The sequence below is a fragment of the Amblyraja radiata genome, chromosome 24 (genome assembly GCF_010909765.2).
Source record: "Amblyraja radiata isolate CabotCenter1 chromosome 24, sAmbRad1.1.pri, whole genome shotgun sequence".
In the NCBI taxonomy this organism is placed as follows: Eukaryota; Metazoa; Chordata; class Chondrichthyes; order Rajiformes; family Rajidae; genus Amblyraja; species Amblyraja radiata.
Genome location: NC_045979.1, coordinates 10,767,999 through 10,788,730, shown reverse-complemented (window position 1 = coordinate 10,788,730; position 20,732 = coordinate 10,767,999). Strand labels below are relative to the sequence as shown.

Here is a 20,732-nt window from a genome sequence, read left to right as displayed (position 1 = left end):
AAATTGTGTTTTAAACATCATTTCACCCCAACGATCCACCAACACTCATTCCATCCAATTGTGTATAATCTGCAAAAAAATATGCATGAAAGCTGCTCAAACATATTTTGCAAATTTTCAGAACGCTGCAGGTGAAAGTGAACTTCAATTCTTGCAAGTCCCTTTTCCGTTACCTGCCTATTTTGAGATTGTACAGAATTTCTTCCAGGGGGCTGCTTCATCAAGTTCAATTGAAAATGCCTGTCATAATCACAAGGCCGATTAGAAATATTAGATTCTTGTTTTGCCTCAAATGGATATGCTCCTGAAATAAATATTTGTTTTGTTTTTTAATTTCAATCCCGAATTTCAATAAATACAGGATAATTACAGAATTGTAAAGCTTCGTGCTGGAGGAACCCAGACAGCATTTGTGGGGGGATTAGACAAGCAACGTTTCGGATCGGGGTACTTCTTCAGATGCCTGCATTTTTGTAATATTGTATTTAACGCTAAAACACAGCGCATAACACATAGAGGAGGAATGCAGAGCTTTAAGCTTAGCGACGATAAAACCAAAGATACTCTAGTATTGGATAAAACTAGGCTTTGGGCAGAGGCATGAGCTTTGAGACGCCGTGGCGGGCGGCGACAGCCAGCAGCAACAAAGATGATAGAGCGCTCGATGATGTTTGAGCAGCAGTGAGATGAGCTGCAGACTTTGCCGAGTCCCGGGATCTCCCGCCAAACCAACTCAGTGCAAATGGCGGCTGCTGTTTGCGAGTAGCGGTGGTGAGTGAGGTAAATAAACATGGGGCAGCCCTCACAATGTCCTCCGAGCATAGGCACAACATGCAGGAGTAACTCAGCGGGACAGGCAGCATCTCTGGAGAGAAGGAATGGGTGACGATTCGGGTCGAGACCCTGCAGACTGAGTCGGTGGAGAGGGAGACACAGAGGTAAGGAAGTGTGTACACAAAAAGCTGGAGCAACTCAGCGGGATGTGAATAATGGAAAACTGCAGATCATTGTTATCTAGGAGAAGCTGACAACAAAGTAAACTGATTAAAAATGTAATCAGGGAACAGTCAGACTGGTCGGAGAACTGGGAAGGGAGGGGGAGAGGGAAAGCAAGGGTTGCTTTAAGTTAGAGAAGTCAATGTTCAAACTCTGGGGTACAAGCTGCCCAAGCGAAATATGAGGCGCTGTCCCTCCAAATTGCGCTGGGCCTCACTCTCACTCCGAGCGGCGGCGAGTGAAGCAAATAAACTTGGGCCGGCGCTCACACCGTCCTCCCAGCAGCGGGCCCGCCACCAGTTAGTAGAGACGGGCAGCTCCCGACTGTGGTAGATATTGACCCAACCCTGAGGCAACCTGTCCCTTTTCTCCGGAGAGGCTGCCTGACCCGCTGAGTTACTCCATCCTTATGTGTCTATCCTGAAGTAAAGTGAAGTATGTACCCCGGGTGGGATGAGAGAGATGATTTACCCAAGATAAATGTATATACCTGGGATGGGGTGATGGGCATTATTTACTGGGGGGGTTGTGATAGTTACTTCGCCAGAGTGGGTTGAGAATGGTTATTTACCTGGAGTGGGAGAGAGGGGGCAGATATATTCCCAGGGTGGGGGTGGGAAAGAGGAGTTAGTAACCTGAGTGGTGTTGATAGCACCAGATATTAACCCAGGGTGATACGACTAATTACACATATGTGGCTGAGAGGGACAGTTATTTTCTCAACATGAAATGAGAGAAGCAGGTGTTTATCGGGTGAGAGGGGTAGTTACAGTATTTACTAGGGTCGGGGAGAGAGGGGGCATTGTTTACACATGGTGGAAGTGACAAGAGACAAGTATTTTTCAATGGAGGTCAGTGTCAGAATGTTTAACCATGGCGCAGCTGAGAGAACCAGAAATACACCTCTATATATTATTCCATCGACCATTCCTATCTGGGCAACCGAACAAGATCCTGCTGCAATTTTTGACAACCTCTTCACTGTCTGCAATACCACCCACGTTTGTATCATCTGCAAGTTTGCTAATCTTTCCATGTATGTTCTCATCCAAATCATTGATATAGATGACAAACAGTAATGGGACCACTACCGAACCCTGAGGCACCAATAGTCACAGGCATTCAGTACGAGAAGAAACCTTCCACCATCACCCTCTGCTTCCTGCCATGAAGCCAATTTTCTATCCATTCAGCTATCTCTCATTGGATCCCATGGGATCTATCCTTCCAGAGCAGCCTACCATGTGAAACCTTGTCAAATGCTTTACTGAAGTCCATATATACAACATCTACAGCTCTGCCCTCATTTACCATTTTGGCCACATCTTAAAAACAAAACTTAAATCAGATTTGTGAGACATGACCTCCTGCATACTAAACCATGCTGACTAACCTTAATCAGCCCTTGTCCGTCTAAATGCATGTATATTCTATCCCTCAGAATACTCTCTAGTAACTTTTCAACTACAGATGTTCTCATCGGCCTATAGTTGCCAGCCTTTACCCTGCAGCCCTTTTTGAATAGAGACACAACATTTGCCTCCCTCCAATCTTCCAACACCTCTCCTGTATTTAATGATGACTCATAAATTTCAGCCAGTGCTCCTGCGATTTCCTCTCTAGTTTCCCAGTATCCTCGGATATATCTGATTAGGCCCGGGAGATTTGTATACCTTCATACACCTAAGGACCTTCGACCGCAATACAAATTATATTTGTGTATAATATTATTTTAATTAGGTACTCCATGCTGAATTTTCTTTTGTCTTTTCTTCCAGGGAGCATGAATAACTTTAAAGAGCTGGAACAGTTTCAGAAGCCATTCCAAATTCTGCTACACACCCTAACCCTGGGCACATCGGGAGCTATCAGTGCATACCGTGTGTTGAATCGTATTCAGTCAAAACAGTCTCTTCATTGGAGAACCTTCACAGAGACACTGTGCCAACCCGAGCCATTTTTGGAAGGGAATGAGCAGAAGCTAAGTCTGTAAGAGCCTTTTAATAAATATATTAATTCACATACATGTTTCTCTCAGGCTAGGGTTTGTCCAGAACCAGTATTCAGAGTTTCATGGTGCAAATTAAGACATTTAGCCCGAGGTTAGGATAAATTGATTAACTCAGAGGTTAATAAGGCTCAGGCACTACCCCTGAAAACATCTATCCTATTGAGTTATGCAAATAGATTGACATTTGCCTACATTATGACACTAACTGCACCAAAAGTGCTCTGGGATATCTTGAAGACATCATGGATGTTAAATAAATTCAGTGTATAAGAAGGAACTGCAGACGCTGGTTTAAACCGAAGATAGACACAAAAAGTTGGAGTAACTCAGCAGAACAGGCAGCATCTCTGGAGAGAAGGAATGGGTGATGTTTTGAGTCAAGACCCTTCTTCAGACTGGTTCGAGATAAGGGAAACGAGAGATATAGACGGTGATGTGAAGAGATAAAGAACAATGAATGAAAGATATGCAAAAAAAGTAAAGATGATAAAGGAAGCAGGTCTTTTGTTTGTACGGTGACAATGAGAAGCTAGTGCGACTTGGGTGGGGGAGGATTAGAGAGGGAATGCTGGGGCTACCTGAAGTGAGAGAAATCAATATTCATAACACTGGGCTGTAAGTTGCCCAAGCGAAATATGAGATGCTGTTCCTCCAATTTGCATTTAGCCTCACTCTGACAATGGAGGAGACCGAGGACAGAAAGGTCTGTGTAGGGATGGGAAGGAAAATTAAAGTGTCCAGCAGTCTGTATAACCTGGGAAGGCAGCCCGAGTGGGAATGGAACCCATACACCCAGGCTGAGGGGGATCGGGCCGTGATTCATTAGATTGTCACTGCTGAGATTTGTGCATGGACCAGTGGAGAATGGCGAAATAGTGTCGCTAACTCCAGTAGAAATTCAACAGAGCTTGCAGTGCCGGAGACCCGGTTCGACCCTGACCACGGATGTATACACGCAGCTGCTCAGCTGCCGAGAATGTTTTTCTCGAGTGACCTATGCCTGGGCATGCGCAGTCGAAATACCAAACTCGCTTATTCATCTTGGGATAAGTGTGAGAGATTGCAGGATTTTTGCAAAACTGTGATAATGATATTTTGTCTCTCAACTGCATACCAAAAAATTCAATGTTTTCCTCTTTTAGACAGCCATTGTTTTACCTTTTACCAGTACTGGTCAGAAGAAACCTTTTATCTTTCCTTCACCTGGCTAGTAGCCATGTTCCGAAAGATTGTCTGCATCGTCTCATCTCACAGTTGAAGAAAAACCCGGGTACGGATCTTTGGGAACAGAAACTAATTGATGTGCTGGAGCACGACTTGGAAGGTGGATTGGGTTATTCAAAGTCTGATTTGCATTCAAACAGATTTCAGGAGCAATTGAAACACATAAGTCACAAGTTGATGGGAAATTCTGAAGTTTGTTCAGATACTGAGAAGAGGTTGGGATGGTACTATAAACAACAAATTATCAGCAATGGTAAATCATGTGAAAGTACTGAAGACAACATAGCATTGACGCAGAACTCTAAAAAACGGAAAAATGTAGACGATGCTGCTCTTTTCGAAGACGATGAACAAAATATAACTAAGAAAATGAAATTAGACAAAGAAGACGTCTGTTTGGAACCATTTGTTGGCAGGGAGATCCAGGATACAACTGCAAATGTGGGAAATGTGAATCCTATCCATACACTCTTGCAAAACAAAATGGGCACTGTTGAAGTAGAACAGAAAGTCCTTCCGAAAATAGAAGAAATAGTTGGTCTACCCGAACATATCAAGGTAAGACAAAAATGTGTATAAATGTACATAGGGGATGTTAGACTGAAGACAGTAGTCCAGATTTTGCTGAATGGAGTCAGGTGCTTGCATTCACTGAGCTTACTTAGTTTGGATCCACAAGGCTGACTTTGCAAGGCAAGAGAATACAGGAGTGCAGCACACTGACTGATTTGCAAACTAAAATTTCCCTGGAAGTTCAGAGCTTGTTGATGTGGATAAACTTGCTGGCATTTTTTGAGTGTTGTTGGGAACTTTCTGTAAAATTGCAGTCACTCACCAGTGAGATTTGGCTCCTTGGGTTTTGGTTATAATTTGAGTGACTGGCTTAATTAATTTGTATGTCTATGAGTATTAATAAAATAGGTTTATTAAATATTGGTAGTACAATTCTGAATTATAAAGGACTGAATGGTTGCTCTTAACAAACTGAAATTATTCTTATGGTGTGCTGTAGTATGAAGGAACAGAATAAGAGTTAGTTGATATAGTAGGTGGACAAGTAAAACAATTCAGCCCGAGATCCTTCCCCTCTACTCAGTTTGTTGGTATTGTTTTGGTGCAGTAATTCCACCTTACTCGAATTTTGAGTACAAATTAAACTGATACTTACCTTTGAGGCCAAGAGAGCCATCATTTATTTATTTGCCTCTGTACTCAATTTGAGATTTGTAGTAGAAAAATCACATGTGGTTAAAGTGCACATTGTCAGATTTCCTCAGTTGGAGAGGTGATCCCACGAAAATAAATCAAGTAGTGAGGGTCATGATTCTTCAATGTTGGCAAACAATGAGAGCGTGATCTCATTGTAACATTCAAAATGCTTAAAGGGAAGATGCTGATGCGGTATCAGCATTTGCGTTTAGGACTGAAATGGGAAGAAGTGTCTTCACTCAAGATGTTTAGACTCTAGATATTCTCTACTTAGAGAATGTTGGATGTTCGTCGGTGATCATTTGCAAGGCGGAGAAAAATTATTGGAAATTAGGGCCACATATGGATATCTCTAGAGAGGAGGAAGGTGAACTTAAGTTATGAGAAAGATAATGGCAGAACATTTGTCTGACCTTGTGAACATCTGCCAATGCTTGCTAACAAATGCCTCACATACAGCTATTAATGTAGAAAAATACACCAGGCCTCTTAACCTCAATCTATTTCAATAAAGCATACTGGTGCCAATCAGCTCCAAACCTACTTTCAGAGAACAGTACAGTGCAGGAACGGGCCCGGTCGGCTTGCATGTCTGTGCCCAACTTGATGGGGGGGGCAGGTGTATAGCTAAATTGTATAGCAATATTGGCAAGTAAACCTATTTCTTAATCCTGTTGAAAATCTTTGTTTTTCTTTAACAGTCTTCAGTATCCACACTGAGAGATATATTCGAAGCAGATTCAGATGTGAGTATTCTAGGTGTCTTTATACTCAAATGTAAAGCTTTTTGTACAATAATGTATTCATAATGCATTAAAGAAATGTTCTTTTCTTTTCTATTTCATTATTTTTCACCAGTGATGTTATTCCTCAGTGTGAAGCATGCTCATGTGTAAGAAGGAACTGCAGATGCTGGTTTAAACCGAAGATAGTGCTGTATTTTACAGCTAGATTGGTATTGGCCAGAAAATAACTCTTGGTTATTTCTTAACCATATCTCCTTTTTTTTGTATAGCTGCAATGGAATAACAATTTATCCGTGTAATCCAAGATTCCTTAACCAATCCAACTTTTTTCAGAGATTGGAATACTTCACTTCAGATTCACCACTATAAAGAGGATAGTATATTGTTAGACGATTCATAGCGTGATCAAAGTTGCCACATTGACAGAGCTCCTGGCACACTGCATCAATTGACTATAGTAACTGTCATAATCAAACTGCTGGACGAATTCAGTGGGTCAGGCGTCATCTGTGGATGGAACTGGACAGATTACATTTTGCGTCGGGGCCCTTCTTAGGACTGGTGGATTAGAGCCGGCACAGCTGGTAGAAAGAGGTGGGGCAGGAGCTGGCAAGTGACGGGTGATTTAGATAAGGAGGGGTTGATTGGTGGGTGATTCAGGTGGGGGTGGAGATTCGGCTGGAGGTGATAGGTGGAGAAGACAAAGGGATACAAATGGTGCAATCTGATAAGAGAGGTGTGGAGTGAAATATGGAACCAGAGGGAACCAAAGATCCTATAGCGGAGCTAAGATCTTTGGAGGGAACAGTGCATGGTAGAAGAGAACGGGAATGATGAGGGATGGCAGAAAAATGGGGGACCCAGAGGAGGGGTGAGTGATGCCTATGTGGAGGAGGAGAAAGGAACTGGGGCAATATAGGTAAGCTAGGTAGATGAGTAAAAGAGGTGGGACACAAAGTGCTGGAGTAACTCAGCGAGTCAGCATCTCTGTAGAACATGGATAGGTGATGTTTTGGGACGGGACCCTCCTTCAGAGAGGTGGAGGGTTTACCTGAAATTGGAGAATTCAGTTCATCATATTCTGCTTGAGTAGCCTCCAACCAATGGCATGAACATTGAATCATCCAGTTTCAGATAACCCCCCTCTCCTCCCCCCCCATTGCAGTGTTGTAACCTTTATGTGTCTGTTTGTGTTTCCACAAGGCTTGTGAGGGGCTGAGGAAGGTAAATAAAACATTATTGTAATAGATTTTCTTTTGGCATGTTTTATAATGGTAAACGCCTTTGTTTACTTTGCATGCTTCAGCAGCTGTATCTACTGCAGTTGTGACAACTGGATTTTGCTTTTGTGTTAATTGCAGCCCAGCTAAGGATTCTTGAAATTAAGTTTCTTGTGTTTAGGATGAGTAACGTGGGGGATTGAAGTACAGGTTGTTTTTTGTCCATAAATTGCTATTACTTAAATAGATGTTTCTCTTTGTAGAAGCTGGAAACACCTGAAGAATTAAATATCCTCAATCAATGTGATCCAAACCAGGTAGGAACAGAATATTCTGTTTTTAAGTAACCCTTTTCAGTGAATTACATTTCAACTTGCCCATATTATGCAATACTCCAGTTTGCCCATTGTTATTGGACTAAATCTTCATTGTGTGGAAAACTCTTTACTGCCTCTAGGCAGCACTAACGCACCCCAGAGTAATCGGCATGGAGGAAGCTCTGGCCTTTGGGTAGAGATTTACGCAGACCTGGCCTGGAGCTTTGTTGCTGGAGTGCGGGGAGAAGGAAGGAGGACTGGGTCTTGTGAATAACCTATTTCCTATGTGCTGTGACAACCATCCTCTTGCACGGACCCTTTCCATTGTATTCCTCACATGATATTGTGCTAAACAGGATGTGTCACAGATGGATTTTGTGCTAATGTATAAAAATGAAGATGTCAAAATTTAATTTTCCATTTGGTGTTACAGTAATAATGATCAATTTGAGTTTGGAAATATCCTACATAAACTCAATTAAAGGGCACAACCTTATACTATCAGTGAACAAACTACAAAACTGACGGAGCTTTGTTCAACTTTTAGAGCTCTCAAGAACTGGAGAGGGTACTGTTTACAGCAGTACACCTTTTTACAGTACCATGTGAGAAAGTTGACAGAAATATGAAAACTTAGTCAGTATCTGAAGTACATTGGCACTTATTAGGTGGACTGAGCATATTGCCACAGTATTTGACAAAGTGAAATAGTTCAGGTACCTCTCATTTCTTTTCAGCACAGAGTCTGAATGTTTATTGCATAATATTTACAATAATTGACTGAGGCTTTCCATTCTTGCAGCTGGAGAAGCTCTGTTTATTATTACGGCTGTCCGAGCTCTCAGAGCACCAACTGCCCTTGGCCTGCAACAAAATGATCTCCCTACCATCTGATCTCAGTTACAGCAATGCGACTGTGCTTGCTCAGAATCTCTTCCTGACAAGGGTATGTTTACTTGAGTGGTGAGATTGAAACAATTTTTTTTTCATTTCCAACTCTTCCACTTTTTAATTACTGATTTGAACAGAGGTCTGGTGCCTCTATCAAACTGGACCCATGGATTATGTTTTTCAAAATTGACAGAAATGTTGAATTATTTGATTCCATCTTCTTCATAGGATTGCAACAGCAGACCTCACAGCAAATTAGCAGATGTATTGTAGATCTTGGGTCATTTCCAAATGAGTCACTTTTTAGAAGTGTAGGGATCCAGCAGACTGAAGAAATGTTCACCTTTATCAAAGATAAACACAAAGTGCTAGAGTAACTTAGCAAGCAGGTCAGGCAGCATCTCGGGAGAACAAGGATAGTTGATGTGTCAGGTTGGAGCCCTTCTTCAGACTGAAAGTATGGGGGGGGGGGGGGGGGAGGTGGAGAGAGAGCTAGAAGTTTTTTCTCACCTCCAGCTCTTTCCCGCCACCCTACTTTCAATCTGAAGAAGGGTCTCAGTTCAATTTGCTTCAAACAGATAACAACACAAAAGTTAGTAATACAGTAATGTCTATTTCAGCAAGCGGGTGTGGGAGGACAGATCTCACAGTATAAACACAAACTACAGTCCCTCTTTCTCCACACACAGAAGTAATGTTCAATCAGATATATTTATACCCTAATAATCAGCAATTCTTTATCTTACAAAGCATTGTACAGCCTTTTGCCTTGTTCATATATGGTTAAAATCAGAGGATTGACAGGTTCTTCCGATAGAGGAAAGGATAGCCCATATATGGTTATGCTGAAGGAGCTATTTTTTGCAGATTCAAGCACTCTTGTTTTTTTTTTACCTTGTTGATTAATTGTTTGAACATTACAATCTGTAGAGCAGAGGGTATGAATCAAGTTGTCTGAACATCTTTGATTGTTTCTGAACATCTTTCTGATTCTCATAGAGCAAAATATTGAGTGTTATTGTGCTGAAATCTTGCTTGTGTAATAGAAGAAAGGCAAAACATTCATGTTATTGTGCTGTAATCTTGCTAGTGTTTATATTATAGGACAAGACACTTGGTATTTTGCAGAACTCTCGCTAGTGTAGTAGGAGAAAGGTTAGGCATTTATTTTCTAACTTCTAAATGTAAAGCAGAATCTATTTTGTAACTTCTAAATCTTTAAACTTTTTCACCTGAACCAAGAAACATCACCAATCTGTTTTTTTTACAAAGATGCTGCTGTGTGACCTACTGAGTTACTCCAGCACTTTTTGTCTTTCTTTGATTTAAACTAGCATCTCCAGAGCTATGTTTTTATATTTTGTTTCACTTTGCTCACACTGGTGCACCATTTACCACCTGAGACTATTAAAATATTGATGTCCTTGTATATGTGTCTTTTTACAATACTGGAGATATTTTGAGGAACAAGATTATTATTCAGTTTTTTTTATACCAATACACTGTTCTTAACAGAAATCTACCCATCATGTGAAACCTTATAAATAACAGATATAAATTAGATAACTTCAAGACCGAAAGTCAAAACCTTTTTCATGACAGACAAATCATCGTTTTACCACCAATTTGGACACCAAAAATGTGACATTAAAAACGCTGCCACATTTATTCATGAATATTTAATTAATAAATAAACTTCATATGGCCCCTCATACATATATGTTTTGATAATGATCTAGGGAAATATCTTCATCAATACCAGGCTGAGGCCTGGGCGCTGAACCTGGCTCTGAGGCCGACGGCACTGCTGGCTCCGGTCACGCAAGGAGGGAAAGGAGCGGCACCCTTGAGATCCTGGGGAGAGTGCGGGGGATTAAGGGAGAGGAGGGGATAGGGAAGGAGAGGGGGGGGAGGTGAGGAGGGAGAGGGGGAGGAGGGGGGAGGTAGGGAGTGGGGAATAGAGCGAGGGAGGTAGGGAGAGGGGAATAGAGGGAGAGGAGGGCAGTGGCAGAGGTCAGGAGGGATAGTGGGGCGGGTAGTGGGGAGATGAGTGGGGGATAGGAGGGGGTAGGGAGGGTAGAGGAGTTATGGAGGGAGGGAGTGACTGAGGGTAGGGGAAAGGAGAGGTGAGGGAGGGATTGGAAGAGGAAAGGGGAAATAAGAGGGAGGAAGTGCTGGGGGTGAGGGGAAATGAGCTGCGCCTGCGCAGTTGGGGGCTATGTGTGAGTGGTGGAATATTGCATTGGGGAACGGGTTGCGTTGGGGGACCAGGCCCGTGTGACAGGGACCCAATAACTGCTTAATGTGGTCTTTAATTTTATATTTTGGTTGACGAAAAATAAAAATGTACCCAATGATCTGGCATGGAAAATGGTGTAATCAGAATAGAATTGACACAGAGAAACTGAGGGAATGGAAAAAAGAACTGAGGTGATAGGCAGAGTAGATCCCAAAGATGGAGGTTGTAATGTCATGGAAAGTACCTGTACTGTAAAATTCTTAAGGGAACCATTTATCACGAGAGTAGTCTGATGTCGAGTCGAGAAAGAGTTAAATAACAGATGTGGATTGTGTATATTCATAGGTACTCTTACTGACGGAGCCTGCTTCACGCTTTCTAATGGCTGCCATCACTTTGTTTTACAAGAAATATCCACGCCCAACCTGCAGTGCTCTGATTGGGCCACTCCTTCAGACTCCAGATATAGGTAAGATCAGTATTCGTAACCTGGGAGAGAGAAACTGCTAACTACAAATTAGCAATGTAGAATGAGAAAAACGTTTCTTACTGGAATCATACTATGGTAAATGCATTTTATTGCTTACTCTTTCCACACTTTAACTGAACACTGACATTCACCTTAAACTCCCCTCATTGTGAAGAGACTAACAGCTATCAATATTTTTATTTTGTGAAACACTATGGATTTGAATCTGTGACATAGGAGCAGAATGTAGGAATAGCTAGATATAAAATACGTCCTATCCATTTCATTCACCTATCATGATACAGCAATGAAGCTGTTGACTATCATAGCAATCTGCTCCGTGTCTAGTCTAGCTCTATTGTAGATCAGCTATTGAGCTGCGGTGACTTCCCAGTGGATGAAATAATTGGGAAGGATAGTTTCTTCCCAGTCTCCGTTTACTCAAATTATCCCAAAATGGTATTTTCAAAGAAATCTTTTCACTCGGCTGTCACTGATAAACGTACTTTACTTTAGAGATACAGCGCGGAAACGCCCTTCGATCCACCGAGTCCACGCCAACCAGCGATCACCTCATACACTATCCTGCACACTAGGGACAATTTTACAACATACCGAAGCCAATTAACCTACAAACCTGCACGTCTTTGGAGTGTGGGAGGAAACCTGAGCACCCGGAGAAAACCCACGCAGTCACAGAAAGAACGTACAAACTCCGTGCAGACAGCACCCCTAGTCAGGATCTAATCCGGGTCTCTGGTGCTTTAAGGGAGCAACTCTACCACTGTGCTGCCCTAATCTAGGGAAATAATTCAGTAGTCTTTAAATTACATTTGTTTCTCATTACCAGTGTGAAATTTGTTGAATGCTAGTTTAAAGCTCTGACATCTGTGATTATACCAACTGTTGGCGAAGTTCTCTGTTTTGACAAATCAAGGGTTAGCCTGTTCTGATTGTTATTTGTATCACATTAAATCCCTTCAGAAATGATGCTTGCATTATCAGTACAAGTAACAACTAGAGAAACTTTGCACCCATGAGGAATTTTTCTTTCTGTCTGATCCTGTCTCTCGAACAGTCGCCCAGCTGAGGTTGAGGCCTTTCATTATGAGTCTTTACTTACTTGCATATTCTAAAGCTGCAAAATTATGATTATGGCAAATGTTAATATAATCGGATCCAGAGCTATAAATTTGTATATATTATACTTTATTAAAATGGGCAAAAAAGCAATTACATTTTTTTTGCAATATAATTGTAAATCAATGTTTCTGGATTTTCTTACAGGAAATATTCAAGTTGAGCTGATTTGCAGACTTGTTGAAGACTGCATTGAACCAGACTATTTAACAGTGACTTTCAGGTTCATTTATTCTATTGTTAATTAAAGTTTACCTTTTATGCCTGTCTTGTATAATTCTCTATCAACAAAACATTTTAAAGTAGTCAGTTATATGTTCTATGATTGCCTCTTTATTAAGAATCAATGTTTTTCTTCATGCCTGAATGTTTTTGATATTCTATTAGAACAGGAAATCTAAATAAAGTGGATATGGAGAGGATGCTTCCAGTAATGGGAGAGTCTAGGACCAGAGGGCACAGCCTCAGAATAGAAGAATGGAGATGAGGAAGAATTTCTTTAACCAGATGATAGTGAATTTGTTGCCACGGGTGGCTTTGGAGGCCAAGTCATTGGGTATTATTAAAACACATATTGATAGGTTCTTGATTAATTAGGGTGTCAATTGTACCAGGGAGAAGGCAGGAGAATGAGAGGGAAAAATAGATCAGCCATGGTCGAATGGTGGAGTAGACTTGATGGTCCAAATAGCCTAATCCTACTCTTATGATCTTATGAAATATCTGTGCATTTGAGAAGCTCCATAAAAAAAGAGTTGCAGTCCCATCAGGTTGTGTGGTTTTCTAGGGCCACTTCAATTTGAAACACATGCAGGTTGACTTAGTGGTGAACATGCCTTACCTGGAGGTCTCGATGATAACTGCAGAAAGAATACATTATAAAAAAAATTGAGCAAGCTTTGGTCAATTCCACGTAAAGACATTCAGACTTTATTTTTCCTTTTACAGTTTTGAAAGAGGGAGAAAAAGTGAAGAATGATTTGTGTTTAAACAGATTTAATACCACTGCAGAAGGAATTCCTATTGTGGTGTGTGCTATTGGGAGCTTCAGTTCAAATAAGCAAAAATAAATATCAAGTACTTGTCATTGTAGTTAACCTTAGCAACTATCATTATAGATAGCCTTAATAACTTTGTTCTACTTGCAACGGTCTGCTCCCAAATAAATATTTTCTCTACTTTTAGTAAATCAGAACTCTGTAACATTCACTGTTTTCAACGGCTCTAATTAAATTTAATCAATCACTTAACAATTGTGTAAAAAACATTTTGAGGTATAGCAATTTGTGTAGCAGCATTTATGGAAGCCACTTTAAAACTGCTCATTTGACTGAGATGAATGACCACAATCTATTTCAGGTGGTTTTACATGAATGATTGTAAAGCCAAAGCATCAGCAGAATTCCACTGCAGACAAAGGTGGATCTATCCCAAAATATTTTATAAATACATAAGGGGAAAAAGGGTAACTAGAGAGAGAGTGGAACATCTCAGGAATCAAAGCGGTCACCTCTGTGTGGAGCCACAGGAGATGGGCAAGGTCCTCAATGAGTGTCCTCTGTATTTACCGAGGAGAAAGACAGTAGGACGGAGGAACTTGGGGCAGTCAATGGAAAACTGAGAGCTGTCGAAGAAGTGCTGAAAGTACTGTTGTGTCTGAAGGTAGACAAATCTCCAGGGCTTGATCAGATACATCCAAGGACATTGTGGGAAACTAGAGAGGAAATTGCGGGAGCCCTGGTTGAAATTAATGAGTCTGCCTTAAATACAGGAGAGGTGCCGGAAGACTGGAGGGTGGCAAATGTGCCTCTTTTCAAGAACGGCTGCAGGGAAAATGCCTGGAACTATAGGCCAGTGAACTTAACATCTGCAGTTGGAAAGTTACTAGAGTATTCTGAGGGATAGGTTTTATAGGCATTTGGATGGGCAAGGGCTGATATGGGATAGTCAGCATGGTTTTGTACGTGGGAGGTCGTGTCTCACAAATCTGATTGTTTTTTTTGGAGACGTGACCAAAAAGGTAGATGAGGGCAGAGCTGTAGATGTTGTGTAAATGGATTTCAGTAAGGCATTCGACAAGGTTCCGCATAGTAGGTTGCTCTGTAAGGTTAGATCGTATGAGATCCAAGGAGAGATTGCTGAATGGATAGCAAATTGGCTCCATGGAAGGATGCAGAGGGTGATGGTGGAAGGTTGCTTCTCAGATTGGAGGCCTGTGACCAGGTATGTGCCTCAGGGTTCGGTGCTGGGCCTGTTACTGTTTGTCATCTACATCAATGATTTGGATGAGAACATACAGGGCAAGATTAACAAGTTTGCAGATGATACAAATTTTGCAGATAGTGAAGATGGTTGTGAAAGATTGTAGCAGGATCTGGATCGATTGGCCATGTGGGCGGAGGAATACTTGATGGAATTTAATGCAGAGGAGTGTGAGGTGTTGCATTTTAGGATGTCGAACAAGGGCAGGACCTACACAGTAAATGGTAGGCCTCTGGGTAGTGTTGTAGAGCAGAGGGATCTAGGAGTACAAGTGCATGGTTCCTTGAAGGTCGAGTCGCAGATAGATAAGGTGGTCAAAAAGGCTTTATGCACTTTGGTCTTCATTAGTCAGAGAATAGAAGTTGGGAGGTCATGTTGCAGTTGTATAAGATGTGTTGAGACTGCATTTAGAATATTGTGTTCAGTTCGGGGCACCATGTTATAGGAAATATATTGTCAAGCTTGAAAGGGTTCAGAAAAGATTTATGAGGATGTTGCCAGGACTAGAGGGTGTGAGCTATAGGGCGAGGTTGAGTAGGCTGGGTCTCTATTCCATGGAGTGCTGGAGGATGAGGGGAGATCTTATAGAGGTATACAAAATCATGAGAGGAGTAGATCGGGTAGATACACAGAGTCTTTTGCCCAGAGTTGGGGAATCGAGGACCAGAGGACAGGTTCAAGGTGAAGGGGAAAAGATTTAATAGGTATCCGAGCGGAAACCTTTTCACACAAAGGGTGGTGGGTGAATGGAACAAGCTGCCAGAGGAGGTAGTTGAGGCTGGGACATCGTTTAAGAAACAAACAGGTGCATGGATAGGGCAGGTTTGGAGGGATGTGGACCAGGCGCAGGCAAGTGGGACTAATGTTGCTGGGACATTGTTGGCCGGTGTGGTCGAAGAGCCGAAGGACTTCAGACTGCGCAACTCTCAAGTGTGTTTTATTATGTGATCATGTAGATTTGACTTTAATCTGGAGAAGTTGAAGTATTTGGCATAATTCATATCAGCAAATTCTATTGTCTTTGTGTTGATTGGCTTCCACAGTAGCAAAGTATTTTTGGATACATTCATTTGCTGCCTTTATCCAAACAAGAAAGGTTGTGGGAAATGCAAACAATATTAACCTGCTGGCACAAGCACAATAATAATGTGGAAAGACATAATGAGTAGTGGTGTAGAAAGGGGGAATTGAAAAGATTGAACATTATAATTGAAACCATCAGTTAAGATTTTATTTTAGCTGCAGTGGCTATTTCTGCTAATTATTACAATATACTTACAGATACGTCCTGTTCGTAACATGGAGTGAAGAAATACTCTCCGTGGTCCATATATTGCTTGAGAGGAAGGTAATTAGTAACTGCAAGTTGGGGATATCATAAAGCACACCCGTAGTTTCACTGAACAAATGTTTACAATGTCCAAACCAAATAAATTACCTAGAAGCAATTGGGAGCTCCAACCTGGTTCAGAGTTTATTTGAAATTGTAAAAATACCACCCATTTGTGATTTGAATCAGATTCCTAACTATTTCAAGTGTCAAATGGTTCTTGGGCGAGGTGCCACAGAGTAGATGCAGATTGGCATTGGCCCTTCATGGGAAAAGATGAAGGGAAATATTACTGAGAAGTACATAACTATTTTTCATTCTAGAGTGGTCAAGCACTTGCAGAATTGTTAATTTTTTTGACGATGCTGGACTTTTGATGTGTGATGAAACCCCTCTTAACCAATGTGTTCCACCCTCAACAACTTCTCCTTTGACCCCTCCCACTTCCTCCAAGTCCAAGGCGTAGCTATTGGCACCCGCATGGGCCCCAGCTAAGCCTGCCTCTTAGTAGGGTACGTTGAACAATCCCTGTTCCAGGTGTACACTGGCCCTATCCCCAAACTCTATCTCTGTTACATTGATGACTGCATCGGTGCTACCTCCTGCACCCATACAGAAGTCATGGACTTCGCCACCACCTGCGCTCAAATTTACTTGGACCATCTCCGACACCTCCCTCCCCTTTCTTGATCTCAGTCTCCATTACAGGAAATAGACTATTGATAGACGTATATTACAAAGCCACTGACTCCCACAACTATCTCGACTACACTTCTTCCCACCCTGCTTCCTGCAAAGACTCTATCTATCCTCTACTTCCAATTCCTCTGCCAATGCCGCATCTGCGCCCAAGATGAGGTGTTCCAAACTGGAACATCCAAGATGCCCTCATTCTTTAGGGAACGGGGGTTCCCCTCTCCCATCATAGATTTGTGCCTCCTCGGTACCCCGCAGCTCTGCCCTTGCTCCCCCTTCCCCTGGTCGCCACAGAGACCAAGTCCCCTTAGTCCTTACCTTCCACCCAATCAGCTGTCGCATACAACACATAATCCTCCAAAATTTCCGTCACCTCCAACGGGATCCCACCACCAGCCACATTTTCCCATCTCCACCCCTTTCCGCCGTTCACAGAGACCGTTCCATGGTTAACTCATCCCTTCCCACCCAAACCACCCCCTCCCCAGGTACCTTCCCCAGCAACCGCAGAAGATGCCGGTTAGGCAGAGGTTCACTTGCACCTCCTCCAACCTCATCTACTAGTCGTTGTTCAAGATGTGGACTCTTCTACATCGGCGAGACCAAACGCAGACTGGGCGATTGTTTCGTGGAACACTTTCGACCGGAAACGTCACCCATTCCTTCTCTCCAGTGATGCTGCCTATCCCGCTGAGTTACTCCAGCTTTTTGTGTCTATCTTATGTCTAATGTAACCAGTCTTTACGTAAGAAATGTGAAAATCAACTGCCACAATGCAGCTTTCACAGATAATGATAAATGACTGAGTCATACATTTTCATGGTGTTGATTGAAGTAGTTACTTGCAACTAGGTCTGCTTTTAAAACTCCTACTCTGTTATTTCTTGACAGGTAGACCTATCATGTGAACTGTTTGAACAGTTTATTCAAAAGTTAAGCCAGCAAGCCGGGAGATTCAACAACTCAGTAAAATATGCCAAGATGGTCCTAGCTACACTTACAAAGTACCCAACCAATGTGAGTATAACCCTGTGCACTGAGGAAAAATAGATTGAGATAACTCTTCAAATGTGAGTGCAATAGGAATCAAGTAGGTTCCTCCCTGTTCACTTCTTACTTGCCAAGCCTAAGTGCTAAAAGTGGATCTATGTGCAGGGGAGGTGGCTGTAAGCCTAAATATGCTCACTGTCTGTGCCAAACATGATGGGAGGCATGGTGGCATAGTGGTAGAGCTACTGCGTTACTGTGCCGGGGACCCGGGTTCGATCCTGACAACGGGTGCTTGCCTGCCTGTATGGAGTTTGTATATTCTCAACGTGACCTGCGTGGGTTTTCTCAGATCTTTGGTTTACTCCTACACTTCAAAGACGTACAGGTTTGTAGGTTGATTGGCTTGTTATAAATGTAAAAATAGTCCCTTGTGTGTGTGTGTGAGGTATTATTAATGTGCGGGATCGCTGGTCGTTGCGGACTCGGGCCCCAGTGCCTGTTTCCACGCTGTATCTCTAAACTAAACTAAACAACCTCACCTGCCTGTATATCTACAATGCATTCAGAAAGTATTCAAACCCCTTCACATTGGTTTGTGAGCTGAACAGCAGGGGTCCATTTCAAAGGCAAGAAACATTTAAATATGGTATCAGCCTTTTTAATCATTAAATCTTTTCTTCTTTAAGCTGAATTGAGGCCAAAGTTTAACAATATTGACGATTCCCAATAATGCTGTTGGCCTCAAGGAAAACCTTAATGGAACTAATTCTGTAAAACACACTTACATTGGATTGCAGTAGAATGCCATTCAATGTTGTAACCATGGACTCAAGCATTCAGATCACATGATTATATAGGTGAAATGTAAATTATCTTAACAATTGGTGATATAATACTGTAGATGAAGCGTTGTTGGCTATCGCTGTGTTTAGGTTGTTGGCTGGAAGGGGAAAGCCCAGACTGATGATCAGCACAACTGTTTCTGACCTTCACTTAGCTGTAACTAGCCCTGGCAGCATCATTCCAGTGTACTTGACAGCTGTAGAACTTGGTAATCAGTCGTGGTTGGGTGCAGATAAACCATGTTGTGCATTGGCATTGACTGACAGGTAGAGCTTCCTAAACTATCATCTGAAAGAACTTTGTGATACTTCGAGATTCATGATCCAGCATAACAAGGTCCCCAATTCTGACCTCACCCTGGCCATAATCATGAAGAAGCTGTCTTTGAGAAAACAGGACATTATCACATTTCTACTTCCCGCCTTGTCTCTTGCAAGAATGATATACCTTTCTCTTATTTTCAGTCTCCACCAAATCTGATCGAGATAGGGTTTTCATTCTTGGACACCTGCAATGTAAATTTTTTCAAGAAATATGACTTCCACTAGTTGATGAAGCCCTTTTGTATTTCCTCAGTTACCCAAACTTTTGCTCTTACTCGCAACCAGAAGGGACATAGTTGTCCTAGTCCTCGCCTTTCATACAACTCTTCATGTCCAGCACACCAATCTTTGTTATTTCTGCTAGCTGCAATGGGATCTGACCACTCTCTGCTCTTTCCCTGTATTCCTGTCTGTTCATGGCTCCTCGTCCATCATACTATCATCTACAAGGTATAGCACATTTTGCAAATGAATATTACGTAATAGGTACTGTTTCTAGATAAACTTTGTGTAAAGAACATGTGACTAAAGACACTACACCATCTGAATTATTTTTTGCTTTTTCCAGATAACACTCGTTCACAAGAATATGCTGTTCAATGTCTTGGTAAACCATACCACATTTCTGAAGAAATCACTGCAGGTGGCACTGAAACATATTAATGTATAATTTGATATATTTTTAATGCTAGTTTTGTTATGCATTGTCTTGATTAGCATACATGGTTCCAATGGTTCATAACTCATCAATATACTTATAAAATTCTGATCTTGGATGTGGACGTATTTGTGTGTTTTTCTCCTCGAAAACACGACGCGCTAACGGTGAAATGTTTACATATTCCGATATTTACCTCATGATCTCGAAAACAGTCTCACCTGAAAATTTTATTAATTATTTCTTGAGTTTATTAAAATTGTTCAAAAATCTGAAATATTCTTTGAAGCTACAACGACGTCACAATGGCTCTGCTACTCGCAGCCAGCTGCGCAGTTTTCAACGCGCAGCCCGCTGGGCACTGTGTTTGCACGAGCTGCGAGTTACATTAACCCCCCCACTCGCAGTCATTTTGTCACCTCCCTCTCGCTGTCGATTCGCACTCGGCCACCTTCTGCAGCTCCCCGCCCGCAGCTCGGCCGCCCCCCCCCCCCCCCCCCCCCAGGGCTCTGGATTGAAGCCGCTGAACAAGCCAAGTTTAAGTCTGCCCTCTCCCTCACTACCCCCCCCCCCCCCCCCCCCACCCACCCTCTCTGCCCCTCCCGAGATAGGGCAAGGATGGGGTAAAAGGAGCCAATGAATAATATTAATATAATACCAAGGGGGGTGGTTAATGTGCGTGTGACGCCGCAGGCCTCTCCCTACTCTCTTCCCACCCGCCCACCCGCAACCAAGCATTGAGGGGACGGGACCCCCTTGGTCTAGTTAACAATAAAAATCAGAATGGGTGAAGCTTTGCTATCATAATTTCCACATTAAGCACTTGGGAGTTTGAATGCAACTGTTCTCTACTGTGCTGCATTAACACCTTCCCACCACTTAATGGTGCTACAGACACCATGCACCAATTTATTGAAGGACATTTATTTCTTCCTGCCCCAGATCTTTCAGTGTTAATGATGGGTGAGATAAAATTGTAAATTAAAACTACTTTGGCAACATCCTTGCCCTGAATTCTTACAATTTCTGTTAATCTCATGGTGTTTAGAAACTGTATCAATACTTTTAACTTCTTCCATTATAGACTTCCAAAACTGTCTACATGCAGGGAGTTATGCAATTATTATAGCAACCAGTTACTGTAAATTAAATCATGTGATTAATGGAA

General features: G+C 42.1%; 1 protein-coding gene across 5 annotated transcripts; it reads left to right on the top strand.

Moving 5' to 3' along the window:
• The first annotated feature begins 406 nt into the window (after positions 1-406).
• On the top strand, positions 407-19,683 carry fance (FA complementation group E). 5 transcript variants are annotated; one of them, XM_033042416.1, is made up of 11 exons: positions 410-780; positions 2,775-2,985; positions 4,150-4,789; positions 6,142-6,186; positions 7,670-7,723; positions 8,526-8,669; positions 11,199-11,322; positions 12,610-12,685; positions 16,006-16,072; positions 17,642-17,767; positions 19,475-19,683. In XM_033042416.1, exons 2-11 carry the CDS (start codon positions 2,780-2,782, stop codon positions 19,574-19,576), a joined length of 1,584 nt encoding a protein of 527 aa, XP_032898307.1. In that variant the 5' UTR covers positions 410-780; positions 2,775-2,779; the 3' UTR covers positions 19,577-19,683. The 5 variants fall into 5 exon arrangements, with proteins under 5 accessions (XP_032898308.1, XP_032898307.1, XP_032898304.1 ...); XM_033042413.1 differs by having other exon boundaries at positions 410-938; XM_033042414.1 differs by lacking the exon at positions 410-780 and adding an exon at positions 1,209-1,239.
• Positions 19,684-20,732: the final 1,049 nt, after the last annotated feature.